This window comes from Bison bison, unplaced genomic scaffold, assembly GCF_000754665.1.
Source record: "Bison bison bison isolate TAMUID 2011002044 unplaced genomic scaffold, Bison_UMD1.0 scf7180017864291, whole genome shotgun sequence".
Classification (NCBI taxonomy): Eukaryota; Metazoa; Chordata; class Mammalia; order Artiodactyla; family Bovidae; genus Bison; species Bison bison.
In genome coordinates this window covers 9,984,032-10,004,544 of record NW_011494863.1, presented here as the reverse complement: position 1 = coordinate 10,004,544, position 20,513 = coordinate 9,984,032, and the positions used below count along the sequence as shown (strand labels likewise).

General features: G+C 38.5%; 1 protein-coding gene across 6 annotated transcripts in view; it reads left to right on the top strand.

Annotated features, from left to right (window-relative positions):
* HTR4 (5-hydroxytryptamine (serotonin) receptor 4, G protein-coupled) overlaps window positions 1–20,513 on the top strand; it is a 194,573-nt gene that overhangs the window by 13,247 nt on the left and 160,813 nt on the right. For 5 of the 6 annotated variants that reach the window (XM_010850501.1, XM_010850499.1, XM_010850503.1 and 2 more), the window contains exon 2: window positions 10,093–10,165. In XM_010850501.1, coding sequence (XP_010848803.1) covers window positions 10,140–10,165 — 26 coding nt within the window. In that variant the 5' untranslated portion in view covers window positions 10,093–10,139. Of the gene's footprint in view, window positions 1–10,092; window positions 10,166–15,948; window positions 16,011–20,513 lie in introns of those variants that run through there. The other variant, XM_010850502.1, reaches the window with a different exon arrangement.

Below are 20,513 nucleotides of genomic sequence, written 5' to 3'. Positions count from 1 at the left end.
TTCATTTCAGTTCAGTTCAGTCGCTCAGTCGTGTCCGACTCTTTGTGACCCCATGAATCACAGCACGCCAGGCCTCCCTGTCCATCACCGTCTCCCGGAGTTCACTCAAACTCATGTCCATCGAGTCAGTGATGCCATCCAGCCATCTCATCCTCTGTCGTCCCCTTCTCCTCCTGCCCTCAGTCTTTCCCAGCATCAGGGTCTTTTCAAATGAGTCAGCTCTTTGCATGAAGTGGCCAAAGTACTGGAGTTTCAGCTTCAGCATCATTCCTTCCAAAGAACACCCAGGGCTGATCTCCTTTAGAATGGACTGGTTGGATCTCCTTTCAGTCCAAGGGACTCTCCAGAGTCTTCTCCAACACCACAGTTCAAAAGCATAAATTCTTCAGCACTCAGCTTTCTTCACAGTCCAACTCTCGCATCCATACTTGACCACTGGAAAAACCATAGCCTTGACTAAATGGACCTTTGTTGGCAAAGTAATGTCTCTGCTTTTGAATATGCTATCTAGGTTGGTTATAACTTTTATTCCAAGGAGTAAGTGTCTTTTAATTTCACGATTTTGGAGCCCAAAAAGATAAAGTCTGACACTGTTTCCACTGTTTCCCCATCTATTTCCCATGAAGTGATGGGACAAGATGCCATGATCTTCGTTTTCTGAATGTTGAGTTTTAAGCCAAATTTTTCACTGTCCTCTTTTACCTTCATCACGAGGCTTTTTAGTTCCTCTTCACTTCCTGCCATAAGGGTGGTGTCATCTGCATATCTGAGGTTATTGATCTTTCTCCCAGCAATCTTGATTCCAGGTTGTGCTTCTTCCAGCCCAGCATTTCTCATGATGTACTCTGCATATAAGTTAAATAAGCAAGGTGACAATATACAGCCTTGACGTACTCCTTTTCCTATTTGGAACCAGTCTGTTGTTCCGTGAATAAATCCTTCATTTAGATATCCTTAATTACCCATATGCTGCCTAAATGCCTCCAATGGCAAGCAACTCACCTTTTCAAAATTTCCTTTAACTTCTGAGAAGTTCTAATTACTTGAAATTTCTTCCTTTGCTCACCCTGTCCAGTACTCTCTGGCCCAGTTGATTCTATGATTGGGAAAATTGAGACCCAGACTGATGAACAAACTTGCTTAAGAATAGGAACAGTGAGTTAGTAGTGGATCAGGCTGAGTGATTCCTGGTCTAGTGTTCTTTCCATTGTGCCAAGCTCCCCCTCTCAATTTGGCAAATAAGATAAATAATGTTTTACTTATTCCTGACACTTGTCCAAAACAAAGGTATTGGAATATGCCCTTTGATGTAGAAATTTAGTCCATGGAAGCATACTCTATAAAGAAATGTGGTCAATCCTTGCACAGTTATGCATGAATATATGCTCATGCAGCCAAAACCAAAGGAAAAAAACTAAAGTGCAACAAAGCAAGCTGAGTTATGACATTGCTCCAAGTTGGCAGATGTTGGCACTGCACCAGACTACATCGATATTTCACTCTAATAGGTGAGGACTATTTACAGGTGAGCCCTGTGCTCACACTTCTCATAATAGAGATGCAACTACACACCTTGTGTTAACCATTAACAACTGTTCCACAGTAATCTTTCAGAGTATTCTCAGTAAAAGAGCACAGGTAAAGATGAGATGTGCTTACCTTCAGGGTTTGCCCTTTAGTTATATAAAATTTGTAAGTCAGAAAACTAAGGGTTGGAATCAGCATTTGCTGGCAAGAAGAATATCACCTCTTTCTTCTCCTTTTCCTCCCCTTTTAAGGAAAGATAAGTCTCAATGTATACAACAAAGAAAAGAAGCTTCGAGGAATCTGATGGAGTTGCATGTTTCTGTATCTTTACTTTACTGACTTTCTGTATCTTTACTTTACTGTACTTTACTGACAAAGTGTTTTGAATAATTAGTGGCTTGAGCTTTTCCTACTGCTGAGATAATACTGAGACCTTCATTTATACCTCACATGGTAGAAAGGTTTATTTGACTCCCTCTTTCTCTTGTTTCCCAGGACTTGCTGTGCTTTTTTCCCCTGGTTATGACAATCTAAGACTGTTTTTCTGAAGGAGATGAGGATACAGTATGACTGTCATTAAAACACACATATACATATGCGTGTGTGCCACAGACACACACAGTCTAATTGAATTTAAATTAGAAATTTTAGAAGTGACATAGCTTATATCTGAGCATGCGAGATAGTCAGTTGACTGTGCTTTTAATTAACTAGGTAGTATTTTGTTAAGGTGTCAGAAACATGCAAGATATGCAAAGTATGCAAGATAAAAGCATGGTTCCTTACACACACCTGTCACTCTGAGCATTCTTCCCAGCAGCTGGTGTCCCTATAATCACAGCTCTGATTAGATATTCCTGGTACGCACGACAAAAAATAGTGGACTGTAATCAATGAATCAATTTAGGATAGGTACTGATCACCATTTTCTCTTTTGTTATTCATCCTTTATCTCTAACAAAATGCATGTTCATACTGGTTTGTTAAATGGCAGTCGTTTAAAATTTGCTCATTGAGTTTCCATGAGCAAAATATAATAATGTACATTGCTATGAATATACAGTTTTCCCCATGTTGTAACATTTTCCAAATGCAGTTTCAGTGACTCAAATTTAGCTAGCTTTTAACTGTTTTTTTTTTTTTTTAGTTCCAGCTTTTCTTCCTTCTAATCTATATACAAATACAATATTGATTTTCCTGTATATCTCTAAGAAATTTTTTTGTTTCAAATAACGGTTGGAACCGAACTCAAATTGGCTTACACATGAAGAAAGAGAATTTGTTGGCTCAGTATAATTGGGAAGTTCAAGTACAAAACTGTCATAAGACACTGCTAGACCTTAAGTCTCAAATTGTTTCATCAGGATATGGCAATCTCTGTGTTACAACTCTGCTTTCCATTGGTATTAACTTCATTCTCAGACAAACTCTTCCCACATAGTGGCATCAATGGCCACCAGCAGCTTTAAATTGAAAGTTTAGCAACACCAGGAGAAAGACAGACAGACTCTAGCAAATATCTCAGGGCTGGCTTTACAGTCTAGCCAGTGAATTAATGAATCCTTGGGGCCAGAGAATGAACTGTTCTGATGGGCCAGTCCTGGTCATGTGCTCATCAGTGGGCTTGAGGCAGGGGAGGGGTTCCACAAAGGAAAATCAAGGCATTATTCTCAGAGAAAGAGGAAATAAATGGTTAGCAGAAAATTAAAGTAAAATGTTCCCTTTCATGAGGAGTTTCCCTTTTTAACAGCGGGGTCAAGAGTGATAGGATGAAAAGAACTATGCAAGATAAAGCTTGAGGATATTTGGCAAAACTAATACAATTTGTAAAGTTTAAAAATAAAATAAATTAAAAAAAAAAAAAAAGATAAAGCTTGAGTTTCAGAATTCCCAGTCCTGAATTCAATTCCTAGTTTGGTTAAGTATTAGCTATGTGACTTTGGCAAGTCAGTTGACCTCTTTGATTTTTAGTCTCTCCATCTAACAATAAATTCTCAGAGGTTGGAGGAGAAAGAAAAGGACAGTATTTGGCACTTGTTAATACTAAAGAGTGAATAAATAAGATGAACTGATTTTTAATATTTTTAAAAATTATATTTATTCTGGAGTGGTTCATATACTACCTCCCTGAGGGAAAGTCACAAACTCTCAAACCTCACTTTCCTCATTTGCAAAACAAATTAACTACTTAGTTGACTCAAGAAATATCTATGAAGGGGATACAGTATGTTAGGCATTTTTATAGGCAGTGATGTTATAATAGTGATCAAGATATAACTATGCCCTCTTGAAACTTACATTCTGGTAAGAGAGATAGATCACTAATAAAGAAGCAAAGGAGTATATATAATGTATGTACTAAGAAGGAAAAAATAGAGTGGATTACAGAAATTTTCAGAAAATGAGGCCTGAAATTTTACTTAAGTCATCAGGAAAATGGCATTTGGGCTGTGTCCCTAAGGAAGTAATGGAGTGATCTACATAGTAGCATTCCAGGGAGAGGAAACAAGTGAAAAGGCCCTGAGGTGAGATCCTACACTGATGGTCAATGAAAAAAGCAAAACCAGTGAATACAAAGGCAGTGAGTGGATGGGACATTGGAGAGGAGCTGGGGTCAGATTATGATATGGTTGTTGTTGTTCAGTCACTCAGTCATGTCCAACTCTTTGTGACTCCATAGACTGCAGCACACTAGGCTTCCCTGTCCTTCACCATCTCCTGGAACATGTTCAAACTCATGTCCATTGAGTCAGTGTTGCCATTCAACTATCTCATCCTCTGTTGTTCCCTTCTCCTCCTGCCTTCAGTCTTTCCCAGCATCAGGGTCTTTGCTAATGAGTCAACTCTTCACATCAGTTCACTAAAGTATTGGAACTTAAGCTTCAGCATCAGTCCTTCCAGTGAGTATTCAGGACTGATCTCCTTTAGGATTGACTGGTTTGATCTCCTTGCAGTCTAAGGGACTCTCAAGAGTCTTCTCCAATACCACAGTTCAAAAGCATCAATTCTTTGGTGTTCAGCTTTATGGTCCAACTCTCACCTCCATATTTGACTACTGGAAAAGTCATACTTTTGACTATATGGACGTTGTTGGCAAAGTAATGTCTCTGCTTTTTAATATGTTGTCTAGGTTGGTCATAGCTTTTCTTACAAGGAGCAAGTGTCTTTGAATTTCATGGCTGCAGTCACCATCTGCAATGATTTGGGAGCCTCCCAAAATAAAGTCTCTCATTGTTTCCATTGTTTCCCTGTTTATTTGCCATAAAATGATGGAACTGGATGCCATGATCTTAGTTTTCTGAATGTTGAGTTTTAAGGCAGCTTTTTCACTCTCCTGTTTCACCTTCATCACAAGGCTCTTTAGTTCCTCTTTGCTTTCTGCCATAAGGATGGTATCATCTGCATATCTGAGGTTGTGGATATTTCTCCCAGCAGTCTCGATTCCAGCTTGTGCTTCATCCAGCCCAGCATTTTGCATGATGTACTCTGCATATAAGTTAAATAAGCAGGGTGACAGTATACAGCCTTGATGTACTCCTTTCCCAATTTGGAACCAGGCGTTACATGTCTGGTTCTAACTGTTGCTTCTTGACCAGCATACAGATTTTACAGTAGGCAGGTAAGGTATTCCCATCTCTAAGAATTTTCCACTGTTTGTTGTGATCCACATAGTCAAAGGCTTTAGCATAGTCAATGAAGCAGAAGTAGCTGTTTTTCTGGAATTCTCTTGCTTTTTCTATGATCTGACACACGTTGGCAATTTGATCTCTGATTTCTCTGCCTTTTCTAAATCCAGTTTGAACGTTTGGAAATTCTCGGTTCACATACTGTTGAAGCCTGGGCTTGGAGAATTTTGAGCATTACTTTGCTAGCATGTGAAATGAGTGCAATTGTGCAGTAGTTTGAACATTCTTTGGCATTGCTCTTCTTTGGGATTGGAATGAAAACTGATCTTTTCCAGTCTTGTGGCCAATGCTGAGTTTTCCAAATTTGCTGGCCTATTGAATGCAGCACTTTCACAGCATCATCTTTTAGGATTTGAAATAGTTCAGCTGGAATTCTATCACCTCCACTAGCTTTGTTCGTAGTGATGCTTCCTAAGGCCCACGTGACTTCACACTCCTAGATGTCTGGCTCTAGGTGAGTGATCGATCACACCATCATGTTTATCTAGGTCATTAAGATCTTTTTTGTGTAGTTCTTCTGTGTATTCTTGTCACATTTTCTTAATATCTTTTGCTTCTATTAGGTCCATACCATTTCTGTCCTTTATTGTGCCCATCTTTGCATGAAATGTTCCTTTGATATCTCTAATTTTCTTGAAGAGATCTCTAGTCTTTCTATTCTATTGTTTTCCTCTATTTCTTTGCATTGTTCACTTAGGAAGGCTTTCTTATCTTTCCTTGCTATTCTTTGGAACTCTGCATTCAGATGGGTATAACAATCCTTTTCTCCTTTGGCCTTTACTTCTCTTCTTTTTTTAATTTTTAGAAATTTATTCATTTTTTAATTGAAGGATAATTGTTTTACAGAATTTTGTTGTTTTCTGTCTTTTCTCAGCTATTTGTAAGGCCTCCTCAGACAGCCATTTTACCTTTTTGCATTTCTTTTTCTTGGAGATAGTTTTGATTACTGCCTCCTGTCCATTATCATGAGCCTCCATCCATAGTTCTTCAGCCATTCTGTCTATCAGATCTAATCCCTTGAATCTGTCATTTCCAATGTATAATCATAAGGGATTTGTATTTAGATCTTACCTTAATGGCCTCGTGGTTTTCCCTACTTTATTCAATTTAAGTCTGAATTTTTCAATACAGAGTTCATGATCTGAACCACAGTCGGCTCCTGGTCTTGTTTTTCATGACTGTATAGTGCTTCTCCATCTTCAACTGCAAAAAATATAATCAATCTGATTTCGGTATTGACCACCTGGTGATACCCATGTGTAGGAGTCGTTCTTGTGTTGTTGGATGAAGATGTTTTCTATGACCAGGGCGTTCTCTTGGCAAAACTCTGTTAGCCTTTGCCCTGCTTCATTTTTATTCCGGGGTCAAACTTACTTTGGTTATCTCTTGACTTCCTACTTTTGCATTACAGTCCCCTATGATAAAAAAAGGGAGAAGGCAATGGCATCCCACTCCAGTACTCTTGCCTGGAAAATCCCATGGATGGAGGAGCCTGGTAGGCTGCAGTCCATGGGATCGCTAAGAGTCCGACCTGACTGAGCGACTTCACTTTCACTTTTCACTTTGATGCATTGGAGAAGGAAATGGCAACCCACTCCAGTGTTCTTGCCTAGAGAATCCCAGGGACGGTGGAACCTGGTGGGCTGCCGTCTATGGGATTGCAGAGAGTCAGACACGATTGAAGTGACTTAGCAGCAGTGGCGTGATAAAAAAGACATCTTTTTTTGATGTTAGTTCTAGAAGGTCTTGTAGGTCTTCATAGAGCCGTTCAACTTCAGTTTCTTCAGCATTAGTGGATTAGGACGTGGACTTGGATTACTGTGATATTGAATGATTTGCCTTGGAAACGGACAGAGATCATTCTGTCGCTTTTGAGACTGCACCCAAGTATTGCATTTCTTGGACTCTTTTGTTGACTATGAGGGCTTCTCCATTTCTTCTAAGGGATTCTTTCCCACAGTAGTAGATATAATGGTCATCTGAGTTAAATTTGCCCATTTCAGTCCATTTTAGTTCACAGATACCTAAAATGTCGATGTTTATTCTTACCACTCCCTGTTTGATCACTTCCAATTTACCTTGTTTTATGGAGCTAACATTTCAGGTTCCTATGCACTATTGTTCTTTACAGCATGAGACATTACTTTTACCACCAGACATACACCACTGGGAGTTGTTTCTGCTTTGGCTCAGCCTCTTCATTCCTTCTGGAGCTATTTCTCCATTGTTCTCCAGTAGCATACTGGGCACCTACCGAGCTGGGGAGTTCATCTTTCAGTGTCATATCTTTTTGCCTTTTCATACTGTTCATGGGGTTCTCAAGGCAAGAATGCTGAAGTGGTTTGCCATTCCCTTTTCCAGTGGACCACGTTTTACCAGAACTCGCCACCATGACCCGTCCATCTTGGGTGGCCCTATCTGTATGGCTCATAGTTTCATTGAGTTAGACAAAGTTGTGACCCAAGTGATCAGTTTGAATTTTACCTATTAAGCAAAATCCAAAATGATAAGGGGTTTAAACTTTATTCTAAGTGTGTCAGGAAGCCACTAGTATTTTATATATGCAAGAAGTGATCTGACTTCCATTTCAAAAATGCTACTGTGGGGAGAAGAGATGATGGTGGAGCCAGCAGGAGACCAGTTACAAAAGTTAGGAGAGTGGTTAGGACACCAGGTGGGAAAGGAGATGGTGGCTTGGACCAGGTGTGGTTTTGGAGGTAATGAAATAAAAAGTCAGGTTGAGGAATCATTTTCAAAGTAGAGGAGGGAGTTTGCTAATAGTTTGATTGTAGGGTGTGAAAAAAAAAAGTGTAACTGGATAAATGGTGGAGTCATTTACTGTGATAGAGGATGCTAGGGGAGGAGCAGGTTATTGTGCTGGAGTGGGAAATGAGTTTAGTTTGAAATGCTTTTTTAATCATCCAAGTTGAGATGTCAGGTAGGTGATACGAGTCTGGGAAGGGCCTAGGATGAAGCTGTAACTTTGAGAATCTTTAGCAAATAGACTGTATTTTAAGACATGGGGATGAATGGTAATCTGTTATTTTTTGCTCTTCAAAGACATAAGTTATTTATATTATCTGCGTTAGGACTAACTACTATAAATAGGTTACTGTATTATTATGATTAAAATAATATGAGTATTTTCAGTTTTTTAAGCTCTTTTTGAAGTGGGTGGTTTATCCCTGGTGGCTCAGACAATAAAAGCGTCTGCCTGCAATGTGGGAGACCTGGATTCAATCCCTGGGTCTGGAAGATCCCCTGGAGAAGGAAATGGCAATCCACTCCAGTATTGTTTCCTGGAGAACCCCCATGGACGGAGGAGCCTGATGGGTTACAGTCCATGGGATAGCAAAGAGTTGGACACGACTGAGCAACTTCACTTTCTTTCTTTCTTTGAAGTGGGTAATCAACCCTTGATGATTGTCTGCCTAGAAAAAAGTAGATATGCACACACATCATTTCACTTCAGGAATGATTCTAGATAGACTTGTACAAAGGATGGAACCCACCACTTCAGTAGTTAGGGCTTTGTACTTAATGTATTTCAAATAAAAGATTATTCCAGATTCAGAATGTAAAAGAGATAGAGGTAGACAGAGGTGTTTTGCTTGAGGTCAGAGTAGAGGATTGAGCCGTGTAGGCTCAGCCTTCCTCACACCTGTCATAGATGCACAAATGTACATGGGTGCCCATGTTAATCTTACAGGTTTCAAAGAATAAAAACACACACAGAAATCTATGTCCTTTCCAGCTCTGGTGGCCTGTCATTTTTTTCCTGGCTGCCAGGCATATATGTTTGGTTCATGCTGACCAAGGAATCCCAGGGCTCAGGCTGAGTTTCATGGTTCTGTTATGTACATAAACAGATTTACAGTTTCTTCCCTGTAAAATTTTACTAGAAAGCCAGCAGATGGAATTATAGAATATTGAGCTAGAAGTAAACCCAGCGATCATCTCTTCCCATCCCTTCTGTTTATTGAGAAGTATTGAATAGATGATGTCATTAGAAGAAAAAGGGTCTTGCTTAGGGTAACCTCAAAAGAAACAGACTGACCTCTGCCCCTATGTTCTCTGACTCACCATGTTTTGGAATAAATGTGGTGAGAAATACAGAAATTTTTCTGTGAACCAAAACTACACAGCCAGGTCAGAGAACTGACTTGGTGGATATCAGTGAGTGTCTGTCCATTAAAGAGAGTAAGGTCTTCTTAAGGTCTGTGCTAGAGGAACTATCAGTAGTTTGAAAGTTGACCTCCTCTTTGATTGTGAGTCCTTAGCCTGGGGTTCATGGAAAGGCCTCAGGGAATTGTGGGCTCCCCAGAAAAGGTGTATGTGTGTGTATGCACACCTATTTCTTTTTTCCTAGGAAGACAGTTCTCAAGAGTTTACTATTATAGAGTCTTAAAGAGATATGATTATCCACCCTCAAAAAGGGTTTTAAAAATAGCAACCTGAAAAATTCTCATAGGAAGCAAGATGGCTGACCATCTTAGACAGTGTTCTGTTTTAAGTTTCCACCAGCTGGTGTCCTAATGCAGATCATATAAATAAGCTATGTTTCTGGGAAGAGCAAAAAATAATAAGTAAATAGTTTAAACGTGGAGTAAAAAGAAATGCCTTTATGTTCTAATCTCTAGGAGATTAATCGAATGCAAAGAAACTCATTTGTGAGTTTCTTTGATGCAGCACTCATCTATGCCATATCTCAGAATGCCAATAACTTTTTAATGTAATATTGTTTATTACTTTTCCAATACTGTGCAAAAGTCTTAGTTATTAGGAAGCAATGATTATTTGACATTTTTTCCCTTAATGACTTTTATTTTTCTACATTGCCTTCTCGTCTAATCCCTTTTTTATTATTTCCCCATTATAGTACCCAGTGGGCGCTGACATCCAACTCATCCATGCCTATTTCCTGTAATGGACGAACTTGATGCTAATGTGAGGTATGTTGCATTTTTATATATGTTGTGCTATAAATTGTGGTTATTTGAACTCTCAGACTTCTGAAAAATCTGTTTGGGTAGAGTTACAAAGTTAATAAATGTGTATTTTCTACAACATTTCATATATCAATATAATCGTGAATGTGGTACTGTTTATTAATTTTTTAATTTCATTTATGCTTAAATGGTAAGTATAATATAGCTGTAAATGATTCCAGATGCCTGTGCTAAAAGTTAGTGCTACAAGAGATGCTGTTGCATGAAAATATTCATCTCTGTAACAGGAAGGAAGAAATCTATTTAAATGGGGGCAAAAATACCTTAAGAATATTTATGTGTGTTTCTAAACTTGAGATACATACTTAAATAGCTTTTTGTGACAAGTGCTAGTTTGCTAGTTCTTTTATCAACCAGGTCATTTTATTATATGGCATAATGGTTGCATGGTATAGTTACATAAAGCTGAATTACTTTTGTTTTCTTTTCCTATAATTTCCCGCAACTCTTGGAGATCAAACAATAGGATGGCTTCTAGGGAAATTTTTTTCTTAAAGGCTTGCTGCGTTTTATTCAGTACAACCAAATAATGTGAAAAAATGTGTTCAATAAGATTTAAATGTTATGAATTGGCATTTGAGGCTGAAGATATCATTGATATCAATAGCTGGAAGACATGCTCAAAAAATACAGTCTTGGTGCAAGCACAGGAGCAGTTTTTCTTTCATTTGAGATCTGTAGGAAAGCATATTTCAGGTATAGATCAGGGGCACCGTGCCTCTGTGTTTGATGTAGGAGAACCCTGTTACAAAATGAAGCTGTCAAACATCTTGACAGAAACTCTAATGTAATGTGACTGGATTTGCAAAGATGTACTATCACCGTAACCCAGGGATTCCTTAAGGGTCAAATATGTCTCATGAATAATAAAAGGCCAAAGTGAGCAATGTCAATGGCTATAAGTTTATCAAGTTGTTTTAAGTTTCAGACACTGTATTAAAGTGGATCAGTTGGTTAAAATGTACTTCTTTTTGGGTAATTCAGATAGCATGATCTCTGACATTTCTAGATTTTCAACATTTATTTACAGTGGCGTTGAATTCTAATAGCAGGATACAATTCAATTAAATTAACATTAGCCTTTCTTTTGGGTGCTGTAGAAGTGTTATGCAGGATACAAGATGGTATCAGTCCTCAGAATCTTGTCTCTGGACCATCTTCTTTGTCTGATTTCTAAACTGATCCCATCAATATATACTCACCCTTACTCACTCCCCCTTCCTACCCACAGTATTAGTAATATGCAAATGCAACAGACTTTCCACCCATTTCCTTCCCAGCCCACACTCTTGGTGTCCATGAAAGGACATTAATTTACCAAATTGTGATGTATGGATCACTAGTAATGCATGATGATTTTAGGTGGCACATGAACATCTGTTTTATTTTAAAGTAGGTATTTTAAGGTAATCTTATAGGGGCAAGTAATGGTGGCTCAGACAGTAAAGAATCTGCCATCCCTGAATTGGGAGGATCCCCTGGAGAAGAGAATGGCTACTCATTCCAGTATTCTCGCCTGGGAAAGTCTATGGACAGAGGAGCCTGGCAGGCTACAGTCCATGGGGTCACAAAGAGTCTGACATGACTGAGAGACTAACATTTAAACTTAATACTATTTTGCCACTGATAGTAGTGAAATAGAATTTTCTTCTAAAATACATTTAGTTAAAATTTAAAAGTAAGTTTTACTAAAAGAAAAGTTTTATACAACTGTATTAATTATATTTATCATGTTGTAGTTAAACTTATCCTGTAATTGGGGGTTAGCATCTTTTAACTGCCTTCATTCTTGTTGAGAGTAAATCCTAATAACTTTCATGCCAAAGAAAAGTATTTTTTTCTATTTCTTTAATTTTTTATCTATATGAGATGGTGAAAGTGAAAGTCACTCAGTTGTGTCCAGCTCTTTGTGACCCCATGGACTGTACAGTCCATAAAGTTCTCCAGGCCAGAATACTGGAATGGGTAGCTGTTCCCTTCTCCAGGGGATCTTCCCAACTCAGAGACTGAACTCAGGTCTCACACATTGCAGGTGGATTCTTAACCACCTGAGCCATAGGGAAGCCCATATGCGATGGTGGATGTTCACTAAACTTATTGTGGTATTCATTTCACTATATATGTAAGTCAGCTCAGTATGCTGTATACCTTAAACTTATACAGTGCTATAAGTCAATTATATCTCAATAAAGCTGAAAAAGAATATTACGTATGTTTAAACTATTCATTAAAAATAAATGTGAAAAATCCAGATGGGTCCTATGAAGACAACTAGGGTCCAAAAGCCCATATTCTAGGTATAACTAGATAGAATACATTTTGTTATTGGAAGAATAGAAATCAGAAATTCTTACTTTGGTAAGGAAATGTCTTCACTTGGTAAAGTGTCCATATAGAGTGAAAGCCAAAGGGCCTGGGTTCCTGGCACAGGAGAGGAATTTTTTAAGTTGCTCTGAAGACAGGAAAATGAGTGGGCAGAGGAGGGAGAGGTAGGAAAAAAGTAAATTCCAAGAAGAAGGACAGTCTGGATTCTGCTTAGCAGAAGGTGAAGTATGTAGTCGTGTGGTGGCTGTAAAATGTTGAGAGGAGTTAGGTGGCATATTTTTTGTTTGTTTGTTTAAAATTCATGATGTGTGTGCTGACCTCTCCCAGCACTGAGTTCTATAGCAGAATTTTCTAGCTTGGCTAGGAAATCAGTGTTGAATATTTACTATGTATGAGGTCATCATAAACTATAAACTTAACATGTATTATCTCGTTTAATTTTTAAAACAATCTTCCATTTTACAGTGTGTGGTAACTAAGGTACAAAGGGGTTAAGTAACTTGCTTAAGGTCATAAAATCACATTGCCTCCTACTATACTACAGATATTTTATGAGTGTGTGTGTGTGTAAGTTGGTGAGATGGCTGACATTCCTGTCTTGGTAAATGTAGTTTGGAAGAGAGAATGAATATGTGAGAATGAACACCCCAAAAAGCACAGGATGGGAGAAGAATATAAATGCCTGGGGAAATTTCAGAAATCTGAGAGAAAGATTACTGTGGGATATAGAATTGAGAGACTCCATCCAGTTTTTCCCAGATATCAAAGAACAGAGAGGTCCTAGGATGACACTTAGGGCTAAATAAAAATGTCTAGCATTTAAGTATTTTGACGGGCCATACTGAACACCTGATTTTTGGTTTGTTTGGTTTCATTTAATTGAGTTTCTTATTTCATTTTGACCCTTGCTATTGTATATCTACTGTTATTGACTGTAAGCATCAGAAACTAACTTGCTAATATATTCAAAGGTAATTTTGGGGAAGCCATAATATATAGGTTCAAATAATTAAGGTGAAAATTCTGGGGGTCTTGGCTTGTAAATAAAAAGAACTTTGAGAATTCTAGTAGAGGTAAAAAGTGGAACAATAGCCAACCATAGGAAGAAGTGATCAGTACATTTCTGCATCATGGATGATGTCCAACTCTTTGCTCTATCAATATATGCTGTTCAAGAATCAGAATCAGACGTCTGATTGACCAGGCTAAGTCATGTGACAATTTGTTGTCCAGCATTCATAATGGGAGGTGAATATCAATCAGGAAGATGGCATGCAATGGAGGAAAGTTAAATCCCCTGAAGAAATTGGTGCTTTTTAGGAAAGGGGAATTGAGGCTTGGTAGCCAAAATATGCGGAGAAGGCAATGGCACCCCACTCCAGTACTCTTGCCTGGAAAATCCCATGGGCGGAGGAGGCTGGTGGGCTGCAGTCCATGGGGTCGCAAAAAGTCGGACACGACTGAGCGACTTCACTTTCACATTAACTTTTATGCATTGGAGAAGGAAATGGCAACCCACTCCAGTGTTCTTGCCTGGAGAATCCCAGGGACGGGGGAGCCTGGTGGGCTGCCGTCTATGGGGTCACACAGAGTCAGACACGACTGAAATGACTTAGCAGCAGCAGCAGCAGCAGCAGCCAAAATATCTTAATGTCAAACTCCATTTGTTTTGTTGCAGTTGGATTTATCTATGTTATTTATAAGTTAGTTGCTCCGTGGGTAAATAAAAATATGTAAGGGTTCCTTTATTAGTTTAATATAATTAAGCACCTAAAAGATGTGCCAGGAAGAGTTAACATAAGTGCCTGTTCTTAAAGATCTCAAGCTAGAAGACTGTTACACAAATAGAACTTAGTAAAATGACAAGAGAGCCTGATAGTGAGCTATATACAATGAGCTGTATTCTCTGTGAACTAACTATAAGGTACAAGCTGGAATCAAGATAGATAGGAGAAAACATCAGCAACTTCAGATATGCAGATGATACCACTTTAATGGCAGAAAGCTAAGAGGAGCTAAAGAGCCTCTTGATGAGGGTGAAGGAGAAGAGTAAAAGAGCCAGTTTAAGACTAAAGATTTAAAAAATTAAGATCATGGCATCCTCCCCCATTACTGCATGGCAAATAGAAGGGAAAAAATTGGAAGTAGTGACAGATTTCCTCTTCTTGGACTCCAAAATCACTGCTGATGGTGACTGCAGCCATGAAATCAGAAGACAATTGCTTCTTGGCAGGAAAGCGATGGCAAACCTAGACAGTGTGCTGAAAAGCAGAGACATTAGTTTGCCAACAAAGGTCCATATAGTCAAGGTTATGGTCTTCCCAGTGCTCACGTACAGTTCTGAGAGCTGGACCATAAAGAAGACAGATGCCAAAGAATTGATGCCTTCTAACTGTGGTGCTGGAGAAGACTCCTGAAAGCCCCTTGGACGGCAAGGAGATCAGTCAATATTAAAGGAGACCAACTCCGAATATTCACTGGAAGGACTGAAGCTGAAGCTGTAGTATTCTGGTCATCTGATGCAAACAGATGACTCATTAGAGAAGTCCCTGATGCTGGGAAAGATTGAGAGCAGAAGGAGAAGAGGGCATCAGAGGATGATATGGCTGGACAGCATCACTGATGCAATGAACATGAACTTGGGTAAACTCTGGGAGATAGTGAGAGACAGGGAGGCCTGGCGTGCTGCTGTCCATGGGGTTGCCAAGTCTAACACAACTGGATGACTGAACCACAACAAAAAAAAAAAAAAAAAAGAAGAAGAAGAAAGAAATACTAGGTGTGGATTTTAGAAATAGGAGAAGCATTACAAGCATTTTTCCCTTAAGAGCTTTCATTGCAGAGAGCAGTTGATGTAGGATGGATTTACTCAGGATGAAAAGCCAGCAGTGAATCAGGCCCTGCCTGGAGGGGCAAGTTCCTGATGAGTCCTAACCTTTGATAAGTAGTGTCTCAAATCTTGCAGCCATCTCTTTCCAGACAATCTGACACACACTTGATGTCAGTTTCTGGTCTCCTTGCTTCTTGTTGGGGCTCTGTAAGACAACAGCATTCTTTTTGTAGGGTTGAAGAAAGGAAAATGGAAAGAGTAGCTTTGGTGACTTTGCAGCAGATTCTTCTTGAGGATATCCCTGGCCCGCGTTTGGGCGGTGAACCTGGCAGTCCCTAACCCCCCTGCTCACCCCTGAGCTGCTGTGGCTACTTGATGTGGCTCCGAAATAGTTACTGCCTGACTTCAGACATAACCCATGCTTTTTTTCCTCCAAGTTGTGTAGCCCTTTATTAGCAACTAAAATAGAAGGTATCTGTTGTACAACATGGATAGTGATTGACTATAACTGGAGATTTTTATATCCTAAAGGCTGGAAGCTTTTTAACCCATGTTTTTTGTTTTAACTACTAGATTCTCCCCACTGACATGTGTCTCTCCTCAGCTCATGTGTGAGTCCTAAAGGTGACCCAGGTCTGTATCCTTTTCTTCCTGCTGCTTATTGCACATAAACAGTTTCTGCTTTCCAATAATTTTTTCCCTAATAGTTTATGATTCCACAAAGTATAGGGTTCAGGCAGCAGTTAAGTAAGAGCAGAAAAGTTCAAATATTCACAAATTTGCTTTTTGAAGATTTCTCAAAATAAAGAGCTCAGATATTGAATGGAGAGAAAATTTATTTTTAAATCTTGATTCTTTTTATTTTATTTTTCAGGTTTTTTTATCGCTTTATTTTTGTATTTTTTGTGATGGTTTTTATTTTTTATTCTGTTGGTTGCTCTCTTAATTGCATTGTCTAATACAATTGTCTATTTCGTTACTTATTTATTCCTTAATTTGAATGATAATAAAATTTTTCAGTATTTGGTTCTTCCTCCTTTCCCTCTGCCCTTCAAAATTATCTAATTTTAATTGAATATATTATTTTCCTCAGTGTTTATCTTTATATCCTTAAATATACATTTTCATCTCTATGACTTGATTTATTGATTTTAAATACTCTTTTCTGAGCACAAAATATAGATTAATTGGAAAGTAGCATATTCATATATGCGGTTCCATTCCACCTTCTGTCCAACTTCCTCTCTTGGCTTCTGTCTAATCATTTTAATTCTGTATTGTTGAGGTTTATCATTTACAGATTATTCTACAGCTGTAATTTGTCTTTGACAAAGTCCTGGAGTTCAAAATACTTAAAGCTCACCTTGAATCATTTTCCTATTATTTTCCCTTCAAATATATTATTTACCCAAGAATATTTTTTTAAATTTTATTTATTTTTAACTGGAGGATAATCGCTTTACAATGTTGTGTTGGCATACATCCCCATGAATCAACTGTAGGTATACATATGTCCTCTCCATCTTGAACCTCTCTCCTACCTCCCACCCCATTCATACCTCAAATCTGGTGCTCTGCTCTGGTGTCGCAGAGCACCAGATTTGAGCTCTCTGCGTCATACAGTAAATTTGCACTGGCTATCTAATTTTACATATGACAATGCATGCGTTTCAGTGCTACTGTCTCAATTTGTCCCGCGCTCTTCCTCTCCCGCCCCCGTGGGTAGCCACAGGTCTGTTCTTTCAGCTGTGGCTTCCTCCCAGCCTTGACTCATCTCCCTGCTCCAGTACACTTTGCTGGTGCACTGCCTCTACTCAGTAAGAACACCTTGGTTTAAGACTCTGTTTCTCCTCCAAAGAGTAACTGTTATGCTTACTCAGTAATGTTTCTCATTAGCAACCAAAACAGCATCATACAGGAATGATGAATCGTGTAAACGGTAGCATTTCCCTCCTTTTTGCTATGGTTTCTAGCAGTCAGAACTGCATTTGTAACTACCATTAGCAAGTATAGAAGATCTCTAGGCCCTTATTGTGGCTCTAACATGCCTTTATTTTATTTTTCCAATTCTTTTTGCCACTTCATCGTGTTTCTTTTGATTTTTTTTTTAACTACAACTTATATTGTTTATTTTTGTAAACCACTTTAAGAAATGAAGGGAAGAAGGAAGAGAGGGAGAAAAAACCCAAGAAGCATTTTTTTCCCGAGAGAGAATCTTTCTTTTTTCTTTGGTAGGGCTTGCCATGTGACAGGGAGCACTTAGCATCACTGAACAGAAGATCAAAATGGCAAGCTTTTATATAGAGCACAAATAAATCTGAATACATACCAAAAGCTGAATACTTAAAAATATAAAATATATACACAATGTAAATGCAGTCACCTGTTGTACACATGTCATAACATTAATTAAAAACCATGACATGATAAGTATTTGGCTTCAAGTTATAGTTGACCCTTGAACAACATGGATTTGAGCTGATTGAATCCACTTATGTGCAGATTTTTTCAGTAGTAAATACTACATTATTGCATGGTTTAAGGTTGGCTGAGTCCATGGATGTGTAACTGTTGGTATGGAGGGCCAACTATAAGTTATACATAGATTTTCAACTGCTCAGAGAGTCAGTACCCCTTACCCCTGAGTTATTCAAAGGTTAACTCTAACTACCCAATTGCCTTAATTCTGTCATGGCACTAAGTTGCAATTTACTACTTCAAATCAGTAAATAAAATTCATTGGAAATCAATGTGACTACAGGAATTAATTGAAATGATCCAATTTTAGCAGAGAAAAAAATAGCAATTTTACAAATTAGAGAGTGTTGTATAACACAGGGAAGTTTAAGCTGGTGCTCTGTGATGACCTAGAGGGGTGGGATGAGGAGATAGGGTGGGAGGGAGGGGATATATGTATACTTATGACTGATTCACATTGTTGTATGGCAGAAACCAATACACCATTGCAAAGTAATTATCCTCCAATAAAAATAAAATTTAAAAGATAAATAAAAATAAATTTTAAGTAAAAAAAATAAGGGAGTTGATTTCTGGTTTGATTATTAGTACTGGTGACAGTACTTGTATGCGTGTGTTTAGTCACCAAGTCATGTCTGACTCTGCAACCCTGGGATTATAGCTTGCCAAGCTTCTCTGTCCTTGGAATTTCCCAGGCAAGAATACTGGAATGGGTTGCCATTTCCTTCTCCAGGTGACAATGCTTAGATTTCACTAAAGACTCAGGATGAAGTTAGAATTTTTAATGCTAAATATCCTAAAGCCTTGAAATAACTCCTAGAGTTTAAAATCAAGGTGTACAAGTTGTCAGCCCTGAAGACTTATCAATATGTAATTGATTTGGAAGCAGAGTTAATTCATATTTGTAACCTGGCAATTGCAACTGTGAGCATGTGCAACTTTAAGTCAGTGAAATGTTTTGCAGGAAATCTCTCTTCAGGCTTTGAAATTATGACATGCATTAGCATATAAGGAGAAAGTGAGTGGGTACCATTTAAAAGGGGTTATTTTTATGTTGCTTTAGAAATGTAAATGAGAATCATACTCAACGTTATTACTTGACTGATACAATGGTGATTGTTCAGTCAGTTTTCTGATTATATCAGAAACCTACAAACTGGAACTTACCTTGTTCCTCATGGGGTCACAGGGGACCTTAAAGGGTAGGATGACATTTATGGTCCTAAAACAGTAGTCTCTTGCAGTGTGTGAAATTTGCTGGTTGTGGCTTGAAGCTAGCAGTCCTCTACATGATGTCACTCTATGATGTCAACTGGAACCATCACAGGAAGCTGAAAGAGTGGGGTTTTGGGAAATAAAACGGCATGGGTTCAAGTCTTGGCTTTCTTATTTACTAGCTATATGACTTTGAACTAGTTATTTCATTCTCAGATCCTTTAGTTTTGGCATCTTGAAAATGGGGTTTTTGTAAGGATTATAAATAATGTAGGTAATACTCTTAACATAGTGTCTCACACATACATACATCAAACAAATGGTGAATGTTGTCTTTAGTGATCACAATAATCATGAGATATAGGCTTTTATTACCCCCGAGGACTGCTGATTAATTGCTATATAAGTTTATTGATTGCTTAAATTTGGTATCCATTTAATTGGCTGAGCTTATTAATCACTTGTTCAATTTTTTGGCTGTTTGTCCTTGATTGTGCCCATTCTCTGCTGAGAAAACTGAGGCTCTCTGAAAGGTGATAGAAAACCTTCAGTGCTGGGTCTCACAAGTGGCATAATTGGGATACTCTTCTCTACCCTATTCAGCACGGTTTTCTCTTTACTCTGCATCTTCCGTGAACATGGATCCATTCCTGTTTGGGAATTGGAGGATCTAAGATTCAATCCTATGTCTTGTTGACTCAGTCTTATGCTCTGTTCAATAAAGCCATCTCTCTATTATATGCAATGCATCCCTTAACTGATGATTTTTTGTTTAGAGGCAAGCATCTCTGACTTTTTTCTTTCTGTTTCTATGTGTATCAGTGTCCTGTTGGGAAAATAGAGGCTGTTTAATAAATTTCAAACAAAGGTAGGTTTAATGCAGGGCATTGGTCACAAAGCTCCCTGAAAGGACAGGAAGGAGGGGGTGTGAACCAGAGGTCATGAAGCTTCGGGGAACTGCCCCAAGCCCTGCTGTCATCACATTTGTTGCTTACGGACTCATTTGCTACTGCTATCACTGCTGATGGCACTTCCAGATACTGGAGAGAAATGTTTCTTTTTTCCTCTCAAAATCCAGTTTCCCATTCTTGACCTCTTATTTAGAGAACATAAGCAGAAGCTATCTAGTAAGAAGTAAGGAAAGTAGAGTTTTTAGATTTCTTCCCTCTCTGATTGGGAGCCACATTTCTATAAGAGGTGAAGCCAGTATTTTTACTGGGGTTTGCTTGATATCAGACTCTAAGTTTCACAGTTTGCTTGTGCTGAGATTTCTGTGTTGTAGAGTATCTGTTCTGTTCATTTTAAGACTTGGGTTTCCAAACTAAAGGCCTGGCACATACATTTGTTTGGCCTGTTTCAGTTTTTAAAAAATGACTGAAGCGCCTGTGGGGAGCCTGGGCACTCTCCAGTTTACCAGAGTAACAATGAATTATATTATCTGCA